Genomic DNA, 19781 nt, shown 5'->3' on the forward strand with positions numbered 1-19781 from the left:
TCTATATGTAAAACTTGACTCCAAGTGATGTGAAAGGTTTTTCTCTTTCCCTCATGATGCATCGTGTACAGTCTGTGAACAACACAATGAGACACTTCAGACAGTGAGACGTGGTCCAGAGAGGAGGAGCCCTCGTACTCTGCAGGCTGCAAAATGTTGCACGACCACTTCAGCTTCAAACCTCCGAGTTATCACAAAGACAGGTCGACAAGAAGAGAAAACATGATGTGTGACGTTTGATTTATTGTCTATCACTGTCACGTCTGAGTCATCCTACATCCTAAATGTGAGTGTGAGGCCGTGCAGTCGTTGAAAGTCTTGAGTTCTGTGTTGACTCATTGAGCAGGAGTCATGGCGACGATGAGTCCTCAGACTGTAGCAGGTTTTTTCGGAGCTGCTGGGTGAGAGCAGGCCTGGGCAAAGATTCATCAGTGGATGCTCGTCGACGTCATGTGACTTTCACAGATCTAAATTAGGCCAATAATCAGGGACGCCTGGTGGCGGAGCTGCTCAATGCACAAACGTATACATGCGAGTGTGTTTGAGACTGGAGGCGAGCTCCAATGCCATCTCTCTCTCTCTCTCTTTCTCTCTCACTCTGTGTGTGTGTGTGTGTGTGTGTCTGTGTGTGTGTGTGTGTACCAGTGAAGCTGCAAAAGCATTCTGGAAAACATTTATTATGTATAATTATGGGATGTCTTTTGCGTGAGCTGATGGTCGACGTTCTCTTTGTGAAACATCCGATGTTTAACGAGACGACTGACCTGATTTCAAAGAGGATTTGATTTCACTCTGTGATGAAACCTGCTGCTCTTCCACCTTCTACTTACGGCTCTATGTTGAGCTGAGGCCGTCTTTATGAATGTCATACTCTCTAAATTAAATACGTGTTGAGGAAAATATAAAAAATATTAGGCATTAAACCTGTAAACAGCCAAAATGAGCAAATACACTCCAAGAATTGGATGTAAATGTGAAGTAAAAAGGATAATCTCATGCTGCAGTGACCGTACAGAGTTATTATGATCAGTGCAATAAAAAAAAAATCTGGAGTCATGTCTAAGATATGAAGCCTTTTATTTGTAAGAGATAACATTTAACAAATTAAAGAACACTAACCTGCAAGAGTTTAAAGCACAAAGGCTGCTTTTGTGACACACACCTCCAATTTGAACCTCTGACATGAATATATTGAGCTGAAAGACGAGCTGCTCACGCTCACTGACCATGCTCAAGTTTGTCTCATTTACGGAAGAATTCAATTTTTAAAAAGCTGCAAAAACATTTTCAAATCAAGAGGACGCTTTCATGCTGCAGTGACCTCTGACATCCTCTCGTTTGATTTCTTGTGACACAGATCTTAAACATGAACATTATCAGAGGAGTGTGCAAACATGTTTGAATTACTCTGAGCTGCATCGGGGTAAAATGTCGATCTTTGTCGCATGAAGTTTGAAGGCCGAGCGGCAGCAGCAGTGAGTGTATGTGAGCGCTCCAAACGTACAAACAGAAGTCATAATTAGCCTGACAGATCGTCTCAAACATTCCTGCAACCCCGCTGCACCGCTGTGTTTGTGTTTGTTCTGTCGGAAGCTAAAAAGAGGGCCTCTCTTCTCACACACACACCAAAACACACACTCGTACAGAGGCAGAGAGGGAGAGAAAATTAGGATTATAATCTCAGTAATCAGCAGTCATGCCTGAGGCAGACAGCTGCACAACTGCACCGCTCCAATTTAGGTGTTGGACATTAAAAAGTATTAAACCCAAGTGAGTTTCCACTTATTGATTTGTCTTGGGCAACATTTCAACTTCAGGAAAATACAAAAAAAAACAAGGAGGATAATGTGCTGCAACAAGATTTAATTATTGTATTTATTTGAGGAACTAAAATACATCAAACAGAAGAGCAGTACAGTTAAAAATGTTCAGTTAAAAATGTTCAGTTAAAAATGTTCAGTTCATGAGAAAATATCTGCACAAATAAAATAAAATATGTCCCCTTTTAAAATACAAATAAACCCAAACATGTCAAACAATAATTTTTATTTAAATGAATAAAATCAGGCTGACAGTTTGCACTTTTCAAAATCAAAAATAACATAATATTTTTAAATCTGTTGCTCATCAAATCTGTGAGCAACAACATATTCTGAACTCATGCATATATTTGTTTTTGCAGCCCCCTCCTCATTTAAATCAATATATTCATTAAGCACAAGGTCCCCCTATAGGTCACACACCGACTGTAATCCGTTTTCACGGTGAATATCGCGGCCCCGCGGAGGAGAGCAGCCTGCATGTGTGCGTAAAAACAGAGGCGCGAGGTGCCACTCCAGGCGCGCACGGATGAATGGGAGCTGGAGCCATACGGTTCAAGTGTGTGTGTGTGTGTGTGTGTGTGTGTGTGTGTGTGTGTGAGAGAGAGAGAGAGAGTGGGGGAGTGTGAGTGAGAGACAGGGAGAGAGAGGGAGGGGAGAGAGAGAGACTGCTTCGTTTACATGCAAGCACCGTGGCACTAAATTACGCATGACAATAATTCACCCAGGACTGGATCCACTTTCGACCCGAGGAGAAACGGGAGGTGAAGCAGCTTCAGCCCGCTTCTCTCCTCTTTCCTTCTCCCTTTTGGTGCTCAATTAGAAGTAGAAGAAGAATGGGAAAAATGACAGCGTTTCATACCGGAAATTATCAAAAAACTAAAGAGGAGGAAAACTTACCGAAAAAATAAATGTGAGTCCTGCGTGAGTCTTCTGCTCCATGCAGGTAAATTGCAGAGAAACAGAAGTTTTAAAAGATATCCACATATTTAATTAATAATACAACTATGATATTAATATTTAAAATAAATGTTAAATAGTATATTTATAGAACTGTGAGTATAGTCTTGGCAAAACAAGTGGCATCTAAACAAAGAAGCTAAAACATTTTATACCAAATTCCTGACTCTTTCGTCTCTGATTTCTTTTCTCAGTGTTTTTGATTATTTTATGTTTTTAGGATGGGGGTGTTTGGAGGGGGGGGGGGGGGGGGTGTATAAGAGGGGTAGCATAAACCAGTTCAGCCCCTTGATTGATGATTTAATTAGCCATACAGTGGCGAACTGCAGGAGGACAGGACACCAAATAATACTTTATTTACATAACCAATCAGGGCGCTGCAAAGGTGGAGCTTCTCTCTCTCTCTCTCTCTCTCTCTCTATCTCTCTCGCTCTCTCTCTCTCTCGCTCTCTCTCTCTCTCTCTCTCTCTCTCTCTCTCTCTCTCTCTCTCTGTCAGACATGGCTGAGATGGTTGACTTCTTTAATAAACGCGAGATTCATTCCTGTTAAGTTGTGTCCAGCACATAAAAATCCCTCTAATGATCCCGAAACATCCCTGAGCTATACTTCCTGTTTGATTCCTGCAGTGTGACTTTATACTCTCCTTGTTCTATTTTATTCATTTTAGTCTCATATTAATATTTCTACAGAAGCTACAGACATCTCTATCAATGCTTCAAACAGTTAGTGGCTGCAGAATATACATGCACATTTTCTGGGGGGGGGGGGGGGGTGCATTTCCGTAAGTGGCTGCAAAAAGGAAAATGCAAACACTGGGAATCTAAACATGCACGTATGCTTTATCTGGCGCAGAGCGTAAGCGCGCGAGGAGTGAGCATGCAGTCCTATAATGCACACACAGGTGATGATGTACCTGCAGCACGTAATGATGCTGCTGCAGGTGCATCACAGGTTTTAAAAAAAGTACAATTCTGAACTGCTACGCAGCAAAAACAATAGTGCATCTTGAGTTTATCTTTACGCTTTTATTTACATCTTTGGAATATTAAAGAAAAAACAAAAAAATAAAACTTATTTCCAAATTTAACTTGATTCAAATAATTTGCTTGAATTAATAAAAATATATGAAGCACAATCCAACCTTCAACACGAAGTAAATAATTCTCAGTATAAGAGAAGATTATTTTTGATGGAAGCTGAGGGCAGTTTGCGGATTGTAACGCATTAAAATAACGTTACACTGACAAACAATGTCCAAACAGACATTTTTTGCAGCGTGGATAAAAGCCGAACATCCTCAAACCTTTTGCAGTCGCAGCCAATTACAATAATGAAGAATATGTGGAATTGCCTCCCCACCCCAACTCCTGCATCCTGCCGTATCAAGCCTGCCATTTTCTGCAAATTAAACGGAGTGGAAATAGAAATAAAGAAAAAAATCCTTACATGATTGCGGCTGGTGTGGACGCGCTCCAAGTTTCTCTGCACTCACACAAACACACACACACACACACACACACACAGTCACACGGTCACACACACATTCACAGGGAGAAAAAGAGTAGGGGAAAAAAGCCACACTGTCGCCTGTTCTTTGCTCCGCGTCGAAGCCCGACATAGTTGGTTTCACTCAAAAAGAGAAGAGATGGAGAAAGAGAGAGGAGAGTGAGGGAAAGAAAAGAGGAGGAGGAGGAGGAGGGGGGAGAAAGAGAGAAAAAAAACTTCACGTTCAACCCAGAAGATGCTCACGTTTGGCTCTCCTCAATTATCCCCTCCCGTGAAGATAGGTGGCGTGCGTTTCAGGGGGCTTCTCCTCTGTGTTACACGGCAAAGAAAAGGAGGTGGAAAGAAAAAAAATGTCATTAGAAGAGGCGTAACACGTCAGTCCCTACCCAGGTTTGTTTCCTGGAGTGGGTGTAAGACATCAGTTGTAAACCTGCCCTAGCAGGAATAGCGGTCCCTCCCTCCTCCCAACTATTTCTAAGGCTTTTATTTCTAAGGCTTTATTATCACCGGTGGAACAGGATCCGCTCACCGACGCGCTCCGGTATCATCCTCTCCTCGCGACTCTTCTCCACGAGACCTCTCTTTAACACTAAAACAGGTACGTTCCTCCTTACTTTTCTTATTAAGAGATTTTTTTTTTTTTTCCTGGAAAGATTGGATATTAAACTTCCCCGCGCCCGCCTCAGAGTTGGAGCTCCACTTCGCCTTACCTGCACAGGTGGAAATAGGTGTTTTGCTTTTTTTTTCCTTTTTTTCTACCTCCGCGGTGCAGAGGCGCGCTGCAGGATCCTGACAGCCGGGGAAAGTGCGCTTTTCGCGGGGCGTTTGGCGCTGCACACCACCGCTATCATGTGGAGGAAAAACACGATAAGCATCCCGATTTTTTCGTCTTTATTTTCTCCTGAATACGAGTCTGTTTGTGTGCGTAAAACAAACAAATCTCTTGTCAATATCCACTTCTCCTCATAACGGCGTCTGCGCTGATAAATTAACCAACGATTTGAATCTTATCGCTTTTGTTTATGCGCAATTTGTGCCCTAAAGATTTCCTTTCTATTCCGGAGCCATTTGGCACATTTCAACAATTATTCCCCATCTGTTATTTATTAACTGTTGACAGCAGGCTTTGAGTTTAGTTTATTAAACCTGGAAGTGCAATTTTCTCAGGCGATTCCAAATGTTTATTGGAGTTCCATGACTTTTAATCAGACCACACAGAGAGGGCTCAGTCCTGGCTGTGCCTCGCTCTCGCTTTCTCCGTCTTCAACGTGAAAACTCGGGATCTGACCCTGAAAAATTGACAGAAATTTGATTTATTAAGCTGTTTCACGTTCTGTGCCAAAGCCGGACTAAAAGCGCAGGTAGTGAACAAACTGTGCCAGTTTGAATTAAAATAAGTCCAAGATTAATTTCTCTTAATCACGAAGGAAAATCAGAACCTTATTGTGAAACTTTTCTGACAGAAAAACAGTCCCTTTAATGTTTTCACTGTGATCCTGATTAGCGAAATGAAAAGTGCTTTTTCCTAATAAAACAAATGAGAATCCCCTTCTTCCTCGCTCTGCTCTTCATGCCACAAAGCTTAGAGCCGATCAGCTGAAAATCAAAATGAGATGGACGCGGATCCTCTCTCCGCTCGTTCTCTTTTTTTTTTTTTTTTTTACAATCTCTCCCTCTATCCAAGTTGCAGTTTCTTGTCGCGCGTCCGGCGCAAGTGGATCTCCTCGCTAATACCCACATTGTCTGTCCTCTGTGTGTGCGTGTGTGTGTGTCTGACTCTGTATGTGTGTGCGTGTGTTTCCCGTCAGATATCGGGCTGAAATCAAGGAATCGAGTCCATGCGAGCTGCCATCTGATCCCACACACACTTATCAATGAAGCAAGAGATCATGGCGGATGGCCCGAGGTGTAAGAGGCGAAAACAAGCCAACCCGAGACGGAAAAACGGTAAGAAAATCAACATGGACGTCGATCAGGGGGTTGCCTTTGGATTTAAGCCGTGTTTGAAGGCTTCCTCTGCGGGTCGGGGATGTGTGAGGGTCCGCTGCTGGTGCGCTTTGCTGCCTTTTACGCAGACAGAAAGGGACCGTTATCCGACTGGGAAACTGCGTAAATGCGTCAATGAAATCTGTGGAATCTTCAAAAAATAGCGGCTGATAAATGTTTGTTTTTAGAGGTTTTATTCCCGAAATGTTGCAGTGAAGTAGTTGGAAACTTGTGGATGTAAAAAGTTGCAGCGTAGCGGTGCCGGCTCGGGACAAACCCCGCCATGGGGGGACTGTGTAACGGTCACTCAGAGCGGCGCAGGCTGGGTGCAGACTCATGCTGCTCCGTGTGAAAAGTCCAATCTTGTGACTTGAGTTGTCAGTTGCTTAAACCCACGCGCTTGTGGGGATGTTTTTGTCTCTATTTAGGCCTTTGAATGACATATTTTCAAGTGATGTATTTCCACACTCTCGCTGTTGTACGGGACAGAACGAGTGTTGGAATAATGGCTGTAGTTTTATGACCCTGTGCGTTTTTGTGTAAGTTTATTCCTGTGGAAGGATCATGTATAAAAAAGGATGACATGTCCGATAAATGGTGCACATTAATTGGGTGTGTTCAGGGAGCGCTGGAGGTGCAGATTTGTTGCTTTTCTTCCTCCATTTGACTGCACACTTTCCCACAAGAGGCAAATGTGCTCTGACATTTCCTGGCCCCGTTATTCCTGATTATTCCATATAGGCTCCAAACACACTCTCATTCTGTGTGTGTGTGTGTGTGTGTGTGTGTGTGTTTGTAAATGTGTGTGTGTACATGTGTGTGTGTGTGTGTGTGTGTGTGTGTGTGTGTGTGTGTGTGTGTGTGTGTGTGAAATATAAAGATGAGGCTTTTATTTGCTCTGCTCCACAACAGTTTTTAAATCTCTGCCCCCACAGGTTATTTATCTAGATCAGATTTCATTTATTGATCGCACACAATCGATAGCAGACAAGCATTCTGATCCACATGAAATAGCACAGTGATGCCGGAGATTTCTACTGTATATTTATTTCTATATTTATAAATGTACATGTGCAGGATTGAATAGAAAAGCAGACACACATTTGGAGATCTGACAGCCTGTTTAGCTGTGGCCACCTGTTTTGCAAAAAGGGGGGGGTGGGGTGGTGGGGGGGGGGGGAGTGTTAGAGGGAGAAAAGCGGTCCAAATGCAGCGTTTGATAAAATAATATTAGCAAAGCAAATATAATTTTCACACCCTTAAACCTGAGGAGACACGGCGAGCTTTGGCACTGTGGGAAGAATATTTTTATCCCTTTAGAAAATGTCCTCAATGCAGGAGAGAGTGCGTTCAAGAAATACGTAAAATAATACAGAATTTAAAGCTCTTTTATTTTTTTTCTTCCATAATAACTAGCTCTGTCTGATGATTCCCCCCCCCCCCCTCCTCCCCTCCTCCCCTCCTTCTCCTCCTCCTCCTCCTCCTCCTCACCCCTTTCCTCCCCCCTGGGAATGCAGAGGCTTATTGAGGCTTGGCCACTCTCCTCTCCTCTCTGTGTCTCTCTCCGCCTGTCTCTCCGTCCCTCTTCCTGCCTGGCTCTCTGATGGCAGGGCAGGGCGAAAGCGGCCGTCACTCTGAATCCTCCGGCGAGGAAAAATGCACCAAAACTACACCGCACACAAACACACACACGGGGGATTTTGCTAAAATATTTTGCAGATTGAGCGAGCGTGCACCCTGAATCCTCTTTATTTTCTGTGAGATCAGAAGAATGAACATCAATTTTAAATTTGTACAATTACTGTCAGATGTGCTGGATTGTTTTCCAGAGCAGGTTTGGGTGCAAAGAAAATTTTGGCACCACATATATTTATTTTCATCTGGAAACGTGCTAACTAAATCTGGTTTTGTTTTCTCTTTGAATTTAGTTTTTCAGATTTAATTCTTAGTTTTCATCCTTCTCACACAGAATAAAATTGTCTGGATTATTTTTCTCAAAATTAAAGTGTGGGGGGGGGCATGGCAGCATTCTTGCCAATTAGTATTAATGAGGCATTTGCTCACTAAGTTGTCTACCCAATGACATTCTCATCCAGATGACTGTTGGCCTTCAGGGGTGGAGGTGCTACAGTAGCTTTACTCACTCACTGGCCGGCCTGTCATGTGCTATTTAACCACAGTTCATGACTTGTATCCCCCTCCTCGTCCTCATCCTCTTCCTCGTCCTCGTCCTCATCCTGCCGCTGTGTGTGTGCAAGTGTCCGTTTTTACCCCCCGGAGCTCACATGCAGTATTTAAAACACAACAAAACCGTGAGAAATATATATTTTTTTATTGTCAAGCTGCGATTAAAAAAAAAAAACCTTCCCCTTCTCCTCGCCTAGTGTGAAACTTGATCCCGGCAGCGTGAAGCGTTTGAGAGTTTGGCCCTCGCCAGGTGTTGCTTGTCACATCCAGCTGTGCAGCGCTCGCACACCTGTCCTTATTTTCCTCTTACTCAACCAGCACACAAATCAAGAAGATGCCTTTTGCCGTAGATAATTGTGTTCTTTTTGTTTTTATCCGCGCGTCCCAGAGATTCTTCGATGTTGCTTTTGTGTGAGAAAACAGGAGAAATGCAGATGTTGCGTTATTTCTCATCGGAGTCCGGGTGTTGATGCAGTTTTGGTGACATTTGGATGCCGGGAAACGCTCGATTACATAATCTAGAGCGGCAGCAGAAGAAGACGAGGCCAGTCTCCCTCCCTCTCTGCGTCTCTGTGTCTGCTGGAGTTTGATATAATAGTCTGAATGTGCTTATTATCACAGATTTAAGGTGCAGGAAAAATAGGGGAAAAGCTGTGTGTGTATATCTGTGTGAAAGGAGGAAGAAGGGAGGGGGGGAGTTAGCCTTGCTTTCAGGCGCAGACAATGCCACATTTCTGCCAGTCTAAACAATTTGTCCATCTCTATTATTCGCCTAAAGTTGCAGGAGAGAATAAGAAGGGAGGGGGACAAGGTGCTCCCTTTCTTCCTCTCCTTTTTCAGCCCCATCTTTCTCCTTTTCCTCCTCCTTCTCTTGCTCCCAGAATTTAAAGGTAGGGCCAGTGTTTGCACCGTGCACCCTCCTAAAAAAAAAAAAAAAAAAAAAAGGAGGGAGAAAAGAGGAGGAGGAGGGCAGGTTTCGCAGGGCGCTCGCGGACAATTGATTGTCAGCGGTAATGTGTTTCATTTACATGTTTATACCGTCAATAGTGGCGGGGGGTTGTCCAGTTTAGCGTGCCATTCACTCGCTGCCATTCCCAGACACCTCACACTCCTGCAGGCTCTGAGCTGGGGAAAGTGTTGCAGGAATGATTCAGTTGAAAGAGGAGGAATAATTACAGTGAACAGAATTTTTTTAATGTGAATCAAACACACACATTCCAATTACTCCCCCCCTCCCCCCCCCCCCCCCATGTTAAAACAGCTAGCAGGTTCTCCTAAACGTACGGCTAATAAGCAGCCATATTTGTCCTGTCACAACTACACATTGCACTTTGGCGTGCTGCGTGAGGCCTTATTCTTCTCCGGTAGCCTTATTTTTTTTTTTCCCTCTTTTTGCATCCTTTTTTTCCTCCCTCGGCTGCAGAGCTAAATATATCCATCTGCTCAAAGTGTGTGAGTCAAGTGTGTACAGCAAAGCGCGTAAAAATGAATGGACTTCCCCTGACGAGATCATCGTGATGCGGCGTTTAGGAGCAGAAGGATGTGTGCCACAGCGACATCTTTTTCCCACTTTATTTATATTTTTTTTAATGTGTGTGTGTGTTAGTTGTCGTTTTTCTTGGAGCTGATGTGTTATTGGACAAATCCTCTAATATGTGCTTTCCACCAGGATTTAAATCAGGAATGTAGCTCGGCAACAGCAGCACACAAACATGCACATTTTTTATTCGCCGCTTTGATAAGGCAGATAAAAGCAAATAGCATGGCTTGTGGCTGTACGCACACACACACACACACACACACACACACACACACACACACACACACACACACACACAGAAAAAGAGCTAATGATCATATCAGCTCCATCCTGGACACTGGACAGAAACTTTCTCTTCTTTTCCCTCCAAAAAAAAAACAAAAAAATATTTTTGACACATTTTCCTTTTTTTCTTGTTTTTTATTTTTTGTATTTTCCGTTTTTTATTTTTCATTTTTTTCTGCCTCCGTCCACCGCCCTGCTTGTGTGAAGATATTTTATTTGCGCCTGGCGGCCAGAGAACACACACTCGCAGAGGCACCGCGAGCCCGGACCCCCTGACACCGCGGGTCTTTGGAATGCCTTAGGTACGATTTCACTTTCGCTCACATCAATGCTGACCTGAATGCCTTTCATATCTGATCCGCCGTGTCTCTCCTGGTAAACATCCCCCCGGGGGGAGAACAAAGAAAAGGAGCTCCTCTTCTTCTTCTCCTTCTCCCTCTTAATCACAATTCAGCCCCCTTTCGCCCGCCAGCAGCAGCAGGGCTACACATTTGCATTCAGCATCAGAAAAAAGGGCCTGAGATGAAAAGGGGGGCGAGAAAGAAGAAAAAAAAAAAAGAGAGCAGAAGAAGAAGAAGAAGAGGAGGAAAGGAGAAAATAGGGAGAGAGAGAGAGAGAGAGAGAGGAAGGGTGGGTGGGTGAGTGGTGGAGAGAAATAACTAGGGTGTTTGTGGTTGTTTGTTGGTCGTCCCCTGGTTACAAGCCTTTTATAGCCTCCCCTACTCTAGCAGGGACCCCTCTCTACTCCCCCTCCTCCCTCCCTGACAGACAGATAGTGTTACGAGATGGCATGCCCACACTATTCGTGGCGAGTCACACTTAAAGAAGGAGAAGAAGAAGAAGAAGAAGAAAAATCCTCGATAAGAGTCGGGAGCAGGTGTCTGAACGAAGCGCTTTCTTTTTCTTTGGTGGATTTAAAAACGTCTATGAACTCCATTTCCAAGCACCTCATGGAGGTGATGTTTAGAGTCAATGCTCGAGTATTTCTCCTCACCATGACGTCATTTCTTGGATTATCTTGAAATGCTTCCTACTGACAGAAGTCATATAACTATAATCATTATAAAAGGATTGAAATTGTGTCATACATTTAAAAAAATGGTGGTTTCACCTGCAGCTGAATGACACTTCCTCCGCTGTCGTCTTTTGGAGTGTCTTTAAATCTTTCATATCTTTGTAATCGGTACAGTCTAAAGATGAGCTCAGGTTTACAAGATATGATCTGGTAAATGTAGTTTTCATATTTAAGGTCACTTCATAAACTGGATTATGTAGACTACGATGTCCCGCGGTCGGATCACCCCCTGCTGCTCGGGCGCTCACTACGTTTGTTTTTCTAAACGTATGTATTTAATGACGTCATCAACCAACATTTAATGTGAAGGCATGATAGAGGGGAGCTTTGCAGTGTAAAGCCTCTAGATGTTGTAGTTTTTATTCCAGATCAACGTGAACCCACTGGGGGGGTCAACGTTCAGCGTTTTCATTCACCGCCATCCCTCCTTTAAAAGCATGAATCCAATCACACAGTGCTCCTTTATTTTCATGTGGCAAAGCTAGTTTATCTCTTGCTTTATCAAAATGATTAGCAGGATATCTTAATCACCTGATTCCCATGCTGGATGTATGCAAATCTGAAGCAAAGATGGGGGCTTGGAGCGGAGGAGAAAGGGGGGGTACATCGGCTCTTTAAATGGCATCATGTGATATGGATTCCACTTTTCTTTCTTTCTTTCTTCCCCTTCTCTTTCAGAACTTTCTTTTCTTTTTTGTTTAAGAAGAAGGATTATCGGTACACCTTCCCCCTTCTCCCCCTCCCTTTCTCCCCCCTCCCTGGCCAAGCTGCGCAGGATTTAGGCAGATTTACTTCAGCAAACACCTTTGGACACTGGGGGGGGGGGGGGGTAGGAGTCTGTTTGCAAAAGGGGCCTTTTGTTCCGGGAGGTTCTGGATAAAGCCTTACCAGGCAGCCATGATATTAACCCGTGCTTTGGAGAAACCTTTTGAAATCTTTGCATGAAAACTCCATGCTCCTCGTGCATCCTCTCTTCCCTTTTAAAAAAAAAAATAAAAATGTTTGACCTTCTCTCCAGCTCCGGTTTGAGTTCTGTTGTGACTTCTGTGGTTCTGGAAAACCTGCAGAAGTTAGAGTGTATTTTAGTTGATGCACACTTACACACACAAAATACACACACTCACACACACACACACACACACACATGCATAGAGTAACTGCCAAGAACGATGAAAGCGAGAGCGGTGGCTGGGCTCCGTTGCCTGACTAACACCGAGGCATGAATCAGCCAATAGCGAGCCAACTCTGCGCCCTGTGACTTCCCTTTATGTTTTAAACGACAATAATGATGTATCGCACAAAACAATGTGGCGACACGGGCAGCGACGTGGCATTCCCTGCATGCTTTTGGTCTGAATCGCTTGCATTTTGTATAAAAATGGAGGCAGTTTTGCATGAAACCAGCGCAGGAGTCCGATTTTAGAGCCCGGCGGCTGAACTGTGGCTGAACTCGTGCTTCGTCTCCAGAAGGAATCGCTGCAGAGAAATCAGCTTGTTCTCGCCTTTTTGGCCAGTTGCAGGTTAAATTATGCAAATGAGCTCTGCTGCGAGAGAAAAGTCCGAGTTTTAATTTGTTCTGCATCATGTCGGCGTGTTTAAAGTGACGCAGCAATTGTCAGAAGTGCAGGTTGATCGGATGGAGAGTGATGGAGCAAAGGTGACAGACTTAAAGGTGTTTTTGTGGCGGCGGCGTTCTGCCTGTCAAACTCTGACCCACCTCCTTCCATCACTCCTTTCTCTCTCTCTCTCTCTCTCTCTCTCTCTCTCTCTCTCTCAGGGTTTGACAGGTCGTATCATCCCCCCCTTCTCCACGATGCACGCCTGCTCTGCGACACGCTAGTCTAAGTAAAGTTGCTCTGCAGTCAGATGTCTTCTCCCTGCTTCCCTGACTTGATTTCATGCCTTCTTGCGTGTTTTCTCTCTCTTTTTTTTTTCCTCCTTTCTCTCATCCCCTTCTTTTCTTTCTTGTGATTTCGACAGAAAGCAAACACCGAAATTGAAAACTTCACTGGTCCGGCAAATAATTGCATGCATTTGGTGTTTTTCATTTACGTGTGTACACTCTTTACCCTAAGCCGGCATGTTTTATGCATTGCGTAGGAAGGGGGAAAGGCATTCTGAAATCTCATGCCTCATTTGAGTCTTTCTCAAGTGAAAATGCAAAGTCTTTATTTGGCCCATCCGTTCCGTCTCGTCCTGCTGTTTGCACTTATTCAGTTGTTGCGCCTGCGTCTCGCCGTGTGATTTGTCGACATTTTCCACGCGTCGACTTTCTCTCTCGTTTGCGAGGGAGTCTGGGCGCGACAGACGACAGGTTGCAGAGCAGGTGTAAACTAACTATTGGGATTTCATAATGGAATGGCAGGGGGGCGAGAAACAAGTTTAAAAACACCTTCCTCTCCCAACAATGGTATATGTGTGCATGTGCATCCTGCTTTGGATGCACCAGATGAGTTTGTTCTTCCAAATGAAATGTAATCCAAGAATACCTTCCAGGTTTATCCTTTTTGGAAAGATTTCATGATGAGGCTCCTTTTTTATTTTTTTTAAGAACAGAATTTTGGAAGAATTTATGTAAAATGTTCCATCTTTGTGCAGCTTTTGCACGTATCTGTGATGTTTTCTGCCGTTCACAACCATCAGGGAGCAACCTGTCAACTCAGATCTACGTTTTGAGCTCTTGAACCAACAGAATATCTGCTAATAGAGAAACAGAGACACAGATAGAAAAGAATTCTGAAGACAAACACATCCCAGCTGTTTGTCTGTGTGTGTCTTTCACTCCTGTCACCCGTTAAACATCGCACAGCTTCAGAAAAAAGTAATCACCTCCACCGCCCATTAAAATGATTTTTTTTCCATATTTTTTTTTTTTGCAGCAGCAGCTGCTTTCAGAGACGACACCTTTGTGCAAACAAGTGTTGAAAGCAGCCTCCAGTTTTTTTTTTTTTCCTGCTCTGATGTCGGCACCGCTGATCTGCAAGCGCCGCTCGCTGCCACATGTGCACACACATACAGAGGAAACACACACACACACACACACACACACACACACACACACACACACACACACACACACACAGACACACTCTTTGATGTGAGTTTGATTGTCGGGTGGAAGAGCTCTTCTGGCAAGGTCACGGCGGCGTGGAGCAATCAATAACAGATCACCAGATTAAGGCACGGTGACATCTGGAAATCTGGGCCCTTTTTTAAAAAGGAGTCCACACGTTTGGCAGCACACTCTTACCTTTCATTCAAGATAATAGAACATGCTTTTTGATCAGGCCTCGCTTTCTGACTCTGCTTCATTATTCACAAGGTGTCCCGCTTCTTTGCCACCTAAGTGCACCCCTCTCGTTACCTCCTTTTCTTTTTTTTTGTTTTAATTTAACGAGGACTTGTCTGCTTCCGTTTGTGCTCCGGTTTCCCCTGTTCTGGAAGTAAATTCACATGTGTTATCTCACTTTAATTGCAGCCGATTGCCAAGCGAGATTAGGACAAAATTAGGTCATTTTGCGGTTGCACAAATTCCACTCACTTCCAAGCTTTCATCTTCCCCGTTGATCAAGCACCTTCTTAAGCGGAGGCTGCAGCAGGAAAGAGGAAATGGTCAGAAATTGCTCTGGCTTCGTTGTTATTCAAACATACATTTAACCTTTGGCAAGAGTGAGTCAAGGAGAGCAGAGACACGAAGAGAGGGGGGCGAGAGCATCCTCCCCGTTTAAATGTCATCTGTGCTGCAGTCAGCGGACATGTGTAGCAGAGTCGTCCCCGCTCAGGACTCAGAGAGGTGGATTCACGTGTTAATGAGTTGTGACGGGAGAGGGAGCCCCCGCTCCTGAACGCCTCGTGTCCCGCCGCTGTCAAACGCGGATGTCAAACAAACACCTCCTCAGGTAGCGGGGGGATAATCACACCGACAGGCCTGTCCTCAGCCTTTCTGACGTGCAGGACAAACATGATCTGAGGCTGCAGAGCAGAGGAGAGGAGAGGAGAGGAGAGGAGGAGAGAGGAGGAGTTGGGTTTAAGGCAAGGTGTTCAAGGACTTGGGGAAAGTTGAAATCAGATCCAGTTTTTACACAATCCTGCTCAAGTGGATCTAGAGAGCCTTTTTTTTCCTGCAGCCTGAAGCTCGGAGTTCTGTCTCTTGCATCTCCATGTTGGACATTTGTTGATGATGTATCATGTATACCTTAAAATAAATGGTTAAAGAAGGTGAAATCTGGCATGCAGCAGCTGGAGTTCGTACATGAACATCAGGTAAATAATTATAAGGGACAGAAGGTTTGAGCTCATTGTAGTCGTGCTTGTAGTTTTTGGTTTTGGTGACACAGTAAGACTCGAGGATTTTGGTTTTGGGTCTGGAATCTCTCCTTCAGTCCACAGATACTGTGTGATTATGATCATTACGTCCTTCTCTGAAGTCACGATGAAGTGATAAACCTGTGGTGTGTGTGGTTGTGGCTGCAGTTTGCGCCTCAGGTTTTGGGCCAGAAGCGGATTGATGTGAGCTCTGGATGAGTTTGGTTACAGATCCTTTTTTCGAGCCCGGCTGCTGAGGGCTGATGGGTATTTCCTGACCCAGAAACCCTGCAGGAGACGGCTCAGATTGGGTCACAGATGGAGGCTCTGTCCTCAGATTTGGTCTTATGACTCAGCCGGGGTTTTAGTTTATGTTCAGTCTTCATGACTCTTGTTTTTTAACATCACTGAGGTTTACTCTTTTAATTGTTTTAGTCATTTTGGGCTCATGAACATCCCTGGAGATTAGTTTTGAACTCTTCAGAGTTCATTACTCAGCTTAATCTGCGAAACAAAACTTTGTCTTTTAAAAAGTATTCCTAATAAAAACAATCGATAAATCTGCAGTGATGCATGAGGCCTTCAGTAATGAGCATGTCTGGAAATCTCAGATATTTGTGTTAAAATGAAAGAGATAAAAGTATAAGAAACGTGTTCATGTAAAGGACAGATCCCTGAAGTGTCCAAACACTGAAATATTCTCCAAAAAGTTTTGTCACATTTTGCTTATCACAATTGTCGTGTTTGTTGTTTCTGCTTTAAAACTTTGTCTTTCATGTCCCCCCCCTTCCCACCATCCATCCATCCAGTCGTTCAGTCAGTCATCTAAGCAGTCAGCCCGCTCTAATTACTTCTCCCCCACCCAGGGGAAGCTACTTCCTTATCGCTCGGCCGTCTTGCTCCGGCATTCCTGAGATAAATTCTCCTCCACTTTGTTATTCTTACTACTTAGGGGTATTGGAATTAGCATGTCCATCAAAGCGGACCTTGTACTCTTGTACTTCTTTTCCCACCCCCCCCCTCCTCCTCTCCCTCTACCTCCCCGCCTCCTCCCTTACGACCTTATCAGTGGTCATACATTACAGGCGGGCATGGGGGACGTGCCCGCGGGCGCCAGAGGTGAGTAACGGACAAAGGTATTGAGCCGAGTGCGCCTGACATCAAAGACGGAGGGATGATGAAGCGATGCTAATGTGTAGCTGGTGGCGTTTCAGTGCAGTCTGCTCTTTTTTGGAAGCGCAGGTACTTCAGGGCGCCGTGGAAAAAGGATTCGTCAGGTCGCATGCGGCGGTCCAGGTAGCGCGTGTGCATGAAAAATGTACCATAGAGCAAAAGAGCTGTCGTTTCTAGAACCTTTTAGCCCGTTCATACCTGCTAAAAACTCCACTTTGCTATCTCCAAGCTTTCAGGGTAAATAATCAGAGATCATTCATCCCTGCAAACGCACTTTTTGTGCCACTTTGATCAAAACCAAGCCCCTCTCTTCCTTCCTTCCTTCCTTCCTTCCGCTCCTCGCCGTATGTTTCCCAACACGGTTTTATACCTCAACAAGCAAAGCAGACGCCGCCTTCTAAACTGGCAATCACAGTATCCCTAATGTTATTACTTTTCATAATTAGTTACAGCAACACTCATTCCACGACTGGCGGAAAGGAGTATTCCTTAGTAATTAAGGTAATGAAATATTCATTTATGCTACCTTTTCAGCAGTCGCACAAATGAGCCAGCCATGCTTAATGTCCGCCCTGCCTCTGATTTTATTATGATGGCAGACTGGCACATCTGCAATTAGCACTCACGCTGACAGTTAGCGTTTTTTTTTTTTGTTGTGCGGGGCGGTAAGCAGAGGGAGGTGAGGTGAAGCGGCAGAAGGGTGGGTGCACCCTGCTGTGACTACACACCCCCTAAACCCTGCCTTCTTCTCCTCTAACCTTGCCTCTCTTTTCTTTTCTCTCTTCCTGTGCTACCTTTATCTCCTCCTCCCCCTGCCGTCTCCTCCCCGACGGAGAGGTTACCTTTTCCCAACGGTGCAAAATCGACTTGACATTACTGTTCATCAGTTTCAGCACCCCCCCCCCATCCCTCGCTGCGACTCCCCCCCCCCCTCCCGCCTCACCCTCGAGGTAGTTTGCATCAAATCAGGCCCAGTCAAGCTTCAAGTGGAAATTGGCAGGCCAGAACCTGACAGAGGAGGAGAGACAGAGAGAGGGAGGGAGGACTGAGCACTGCAAACCTGAACTACATCCAAGATGGTGGCTGTGGGGTCAGGTTGTGCTATTCAATCTTTGATTAAAAAGAGTGTAGGAACACAGCAATGCAAAACAAAGTGTTGGAAAAGAAGCAGGCAGCAGGAGGCTAAAGCTAACCTGCTGCAGGCTAAAATGAGTACACTTTAAGATGTTGCTGGAAATGATACAATAAACCAACAAACTAAAGCTCAAGACAATAAAAAATATACGTAGAAGGCAACACTTGAAACCTGAAGCCTGCAGCAAGAAGTTAGCAGCTAAAGATACACAGCGAGCTAAGGGCTAAAGAGTCGAGATATGTCTTTAAGTTCTTTTTAAAAATAAGTTAGAAGCTTTGAGGAACAGTTTTTTTTTCTCTTCTCATGTTCCTGAGAAGATGCAGCACACCATCACAAAACGCACCGTCGTGTCAAACGTTAGATTTTAGGAGCGACTGGACGAGCGAGGAAGCGTTTATGTGCCATCGATTTGAAAATGGCTGACACTTGCAAAGAGTCACACATGTTCGCCAGGCAACCGCACATCTGCACACACACACACACACACATAGTGTTGAGATCTGCATATTTGGCCACACATGCACACATTGGCACACTCTTAGCCCTATATATATCACACACACACACACACACACACACACACACACACACACACACACACACACACACACACACACACACTTCACACACATGCTAATTGGCACGCAGACAGGTCACAGCAGACACAGATGTGCCGTTCCTTTTTTCTTCTTTCCTCCTGAACCTCACCGCGGCCCTCAGAGGGAACCAGATAAGGACTTTGTGATGAAACTTTTAGCGAATCTCGCTGCTCCAGTTCTGTCGCCGCCACGTCACGGAGCTCAAAAACGCTGTGTCCCCCCCCCCCCCCCCCCCCCCCCCCCCCTCACCCAAACCTCCACCCCTCACAGCTGCTATATATTCTTATTAAAGCTACGTTTGAGAGGTGAATATTATTGTGTTTTTATTCACTTTTTGCTCGATTCAGACTATATTTCATCTGTTTTTTGCTACTTTTACAGCCTTGGAGGATTGTGACACTCTTTTCTTCCATATCTTTTTTTTTTCTCCCTGTCACACCTTTTCTCCTCTTTTTTTTTTAATCTTCTTCTTCTTCTCTGTACATCCTGGCACTTTCTTTGCCACCATCTCCCTCCTCGTTCTGTCTCAATCTGTCCCCTCCCTTGTATTTTTCCTTATTCCTCCCTGCCCATCCGGAGCTTTGCATGTGCTCTGACGGGGCTGATGGCCGTTTCGACAGGGCAGCATTGAGGTAAAAACGGTGTGACGGCAGAGTTTTGTTAAGCCGAGAACAAAGGCTCAGAGATGCCGGGGCCAAGCCATTGTCCCGCCGCCCGTATTGGCCCTGCCACAGTTTTGCAGGATTTAATGCTCTGTTTACCTCCAGCCAATCGCCGCTAATATTCAAAGAGGAGCTTCTTCCTTTTAAGATGCACCTCAGGATGATTTAAGATAGATCCATAAAAACCTGCGGCTTTGATTTACAGAGAAACTAAGCTGCACTTTTCTGTCTGCAGCACTGGAGAAGAGAAAAAACAGACGTTTCAGTTCGTAGTTCATTATCTTTGGATTCAGCAAAGGCCTGCATTTTATTTTGAAAATCATTCAACTACTCTCGCACCTCTTTCCCTCCGCTCATGTTAAAGATGACCCCACCAATTTTAGACTGCAAAGTGTGTGTGTGTGTGTGTGTGTGTGTGTGTGTGTGTGTGTGTGTGTGTGTGTGTGTGTGTGTGTGTGTGTGTGTGTGTGTGTGTGTGTGTGTGTGTGTGTGTGTGTGTGTGTGTGTGTGTGTGTGTGTGTGTGTGTGTGTGTGTGGGTCTGGTGCG

General features: G+C 44.7%; 1 protein-coding gene and 1 long non-coding RNA gene across 5 annotated transcripts in view; one reads left to right on the plus strand and one right to left on the minus strand.

Annotated features, from left to right (window-relative positions):
• Positions 1-1843: 1843 nt before the first annotated feature.
• On the minus strand, positions 1844-4374 carry LOC136178164 (uncharacterized). Its single transcript, XR_010665545.1, has 2 exons — positions 4228-4374; positions 1844-2753 (listed from the first exon to the last, which is right to left on the minus strand). It is a non-coding gene; the product is annotated as an uncharacterized lncRNA (long non-coding RNA).
• Positions 4375-4662: 288 nt separating this feature from the next.
• zeb2b (zinc finger E-box binding homeobox 2b) overlaps positions 4663-19781 on the plus strand; it is a 91558-nt gene continuing 76439 nt past the window's right edge. Inside the window, exons 1-2 of one of the 4 annotated variants that reach the window (XM_065952047.1) lie at positions 4663-4885; positions 6096-6234. In XM_065952047.1, coding sequence (XP_065808119.1) covers positions 6162-6234 — 73 coding nt within the window. In that variant the 5' untranslated portion in view covers positions 4663-4885; positions 6096-6161. Of the gene's footprint in view, positions 4886-6095; positions 6235-19781 lie in introns of those variants that run through there. The other 3 variants (XM_065952048.1, XM_020634176.3, XM_020634180.3) reach the window with 3 other exon arrangements.

The sequence above is a fragment of the Labrus bergylta genome, chromosome 24, assembly GCF_963930695.1.
Source record: "Labrus bergylta chromosome 24, fLabBer1.1, whole genome shotgun sequence".
NCBI classification, from domain to species: Eukaryota; Metazoa; Chordata; class Actinopteri; order Labriformes; family Labridae; genus Labrus; species Labrus bergylta.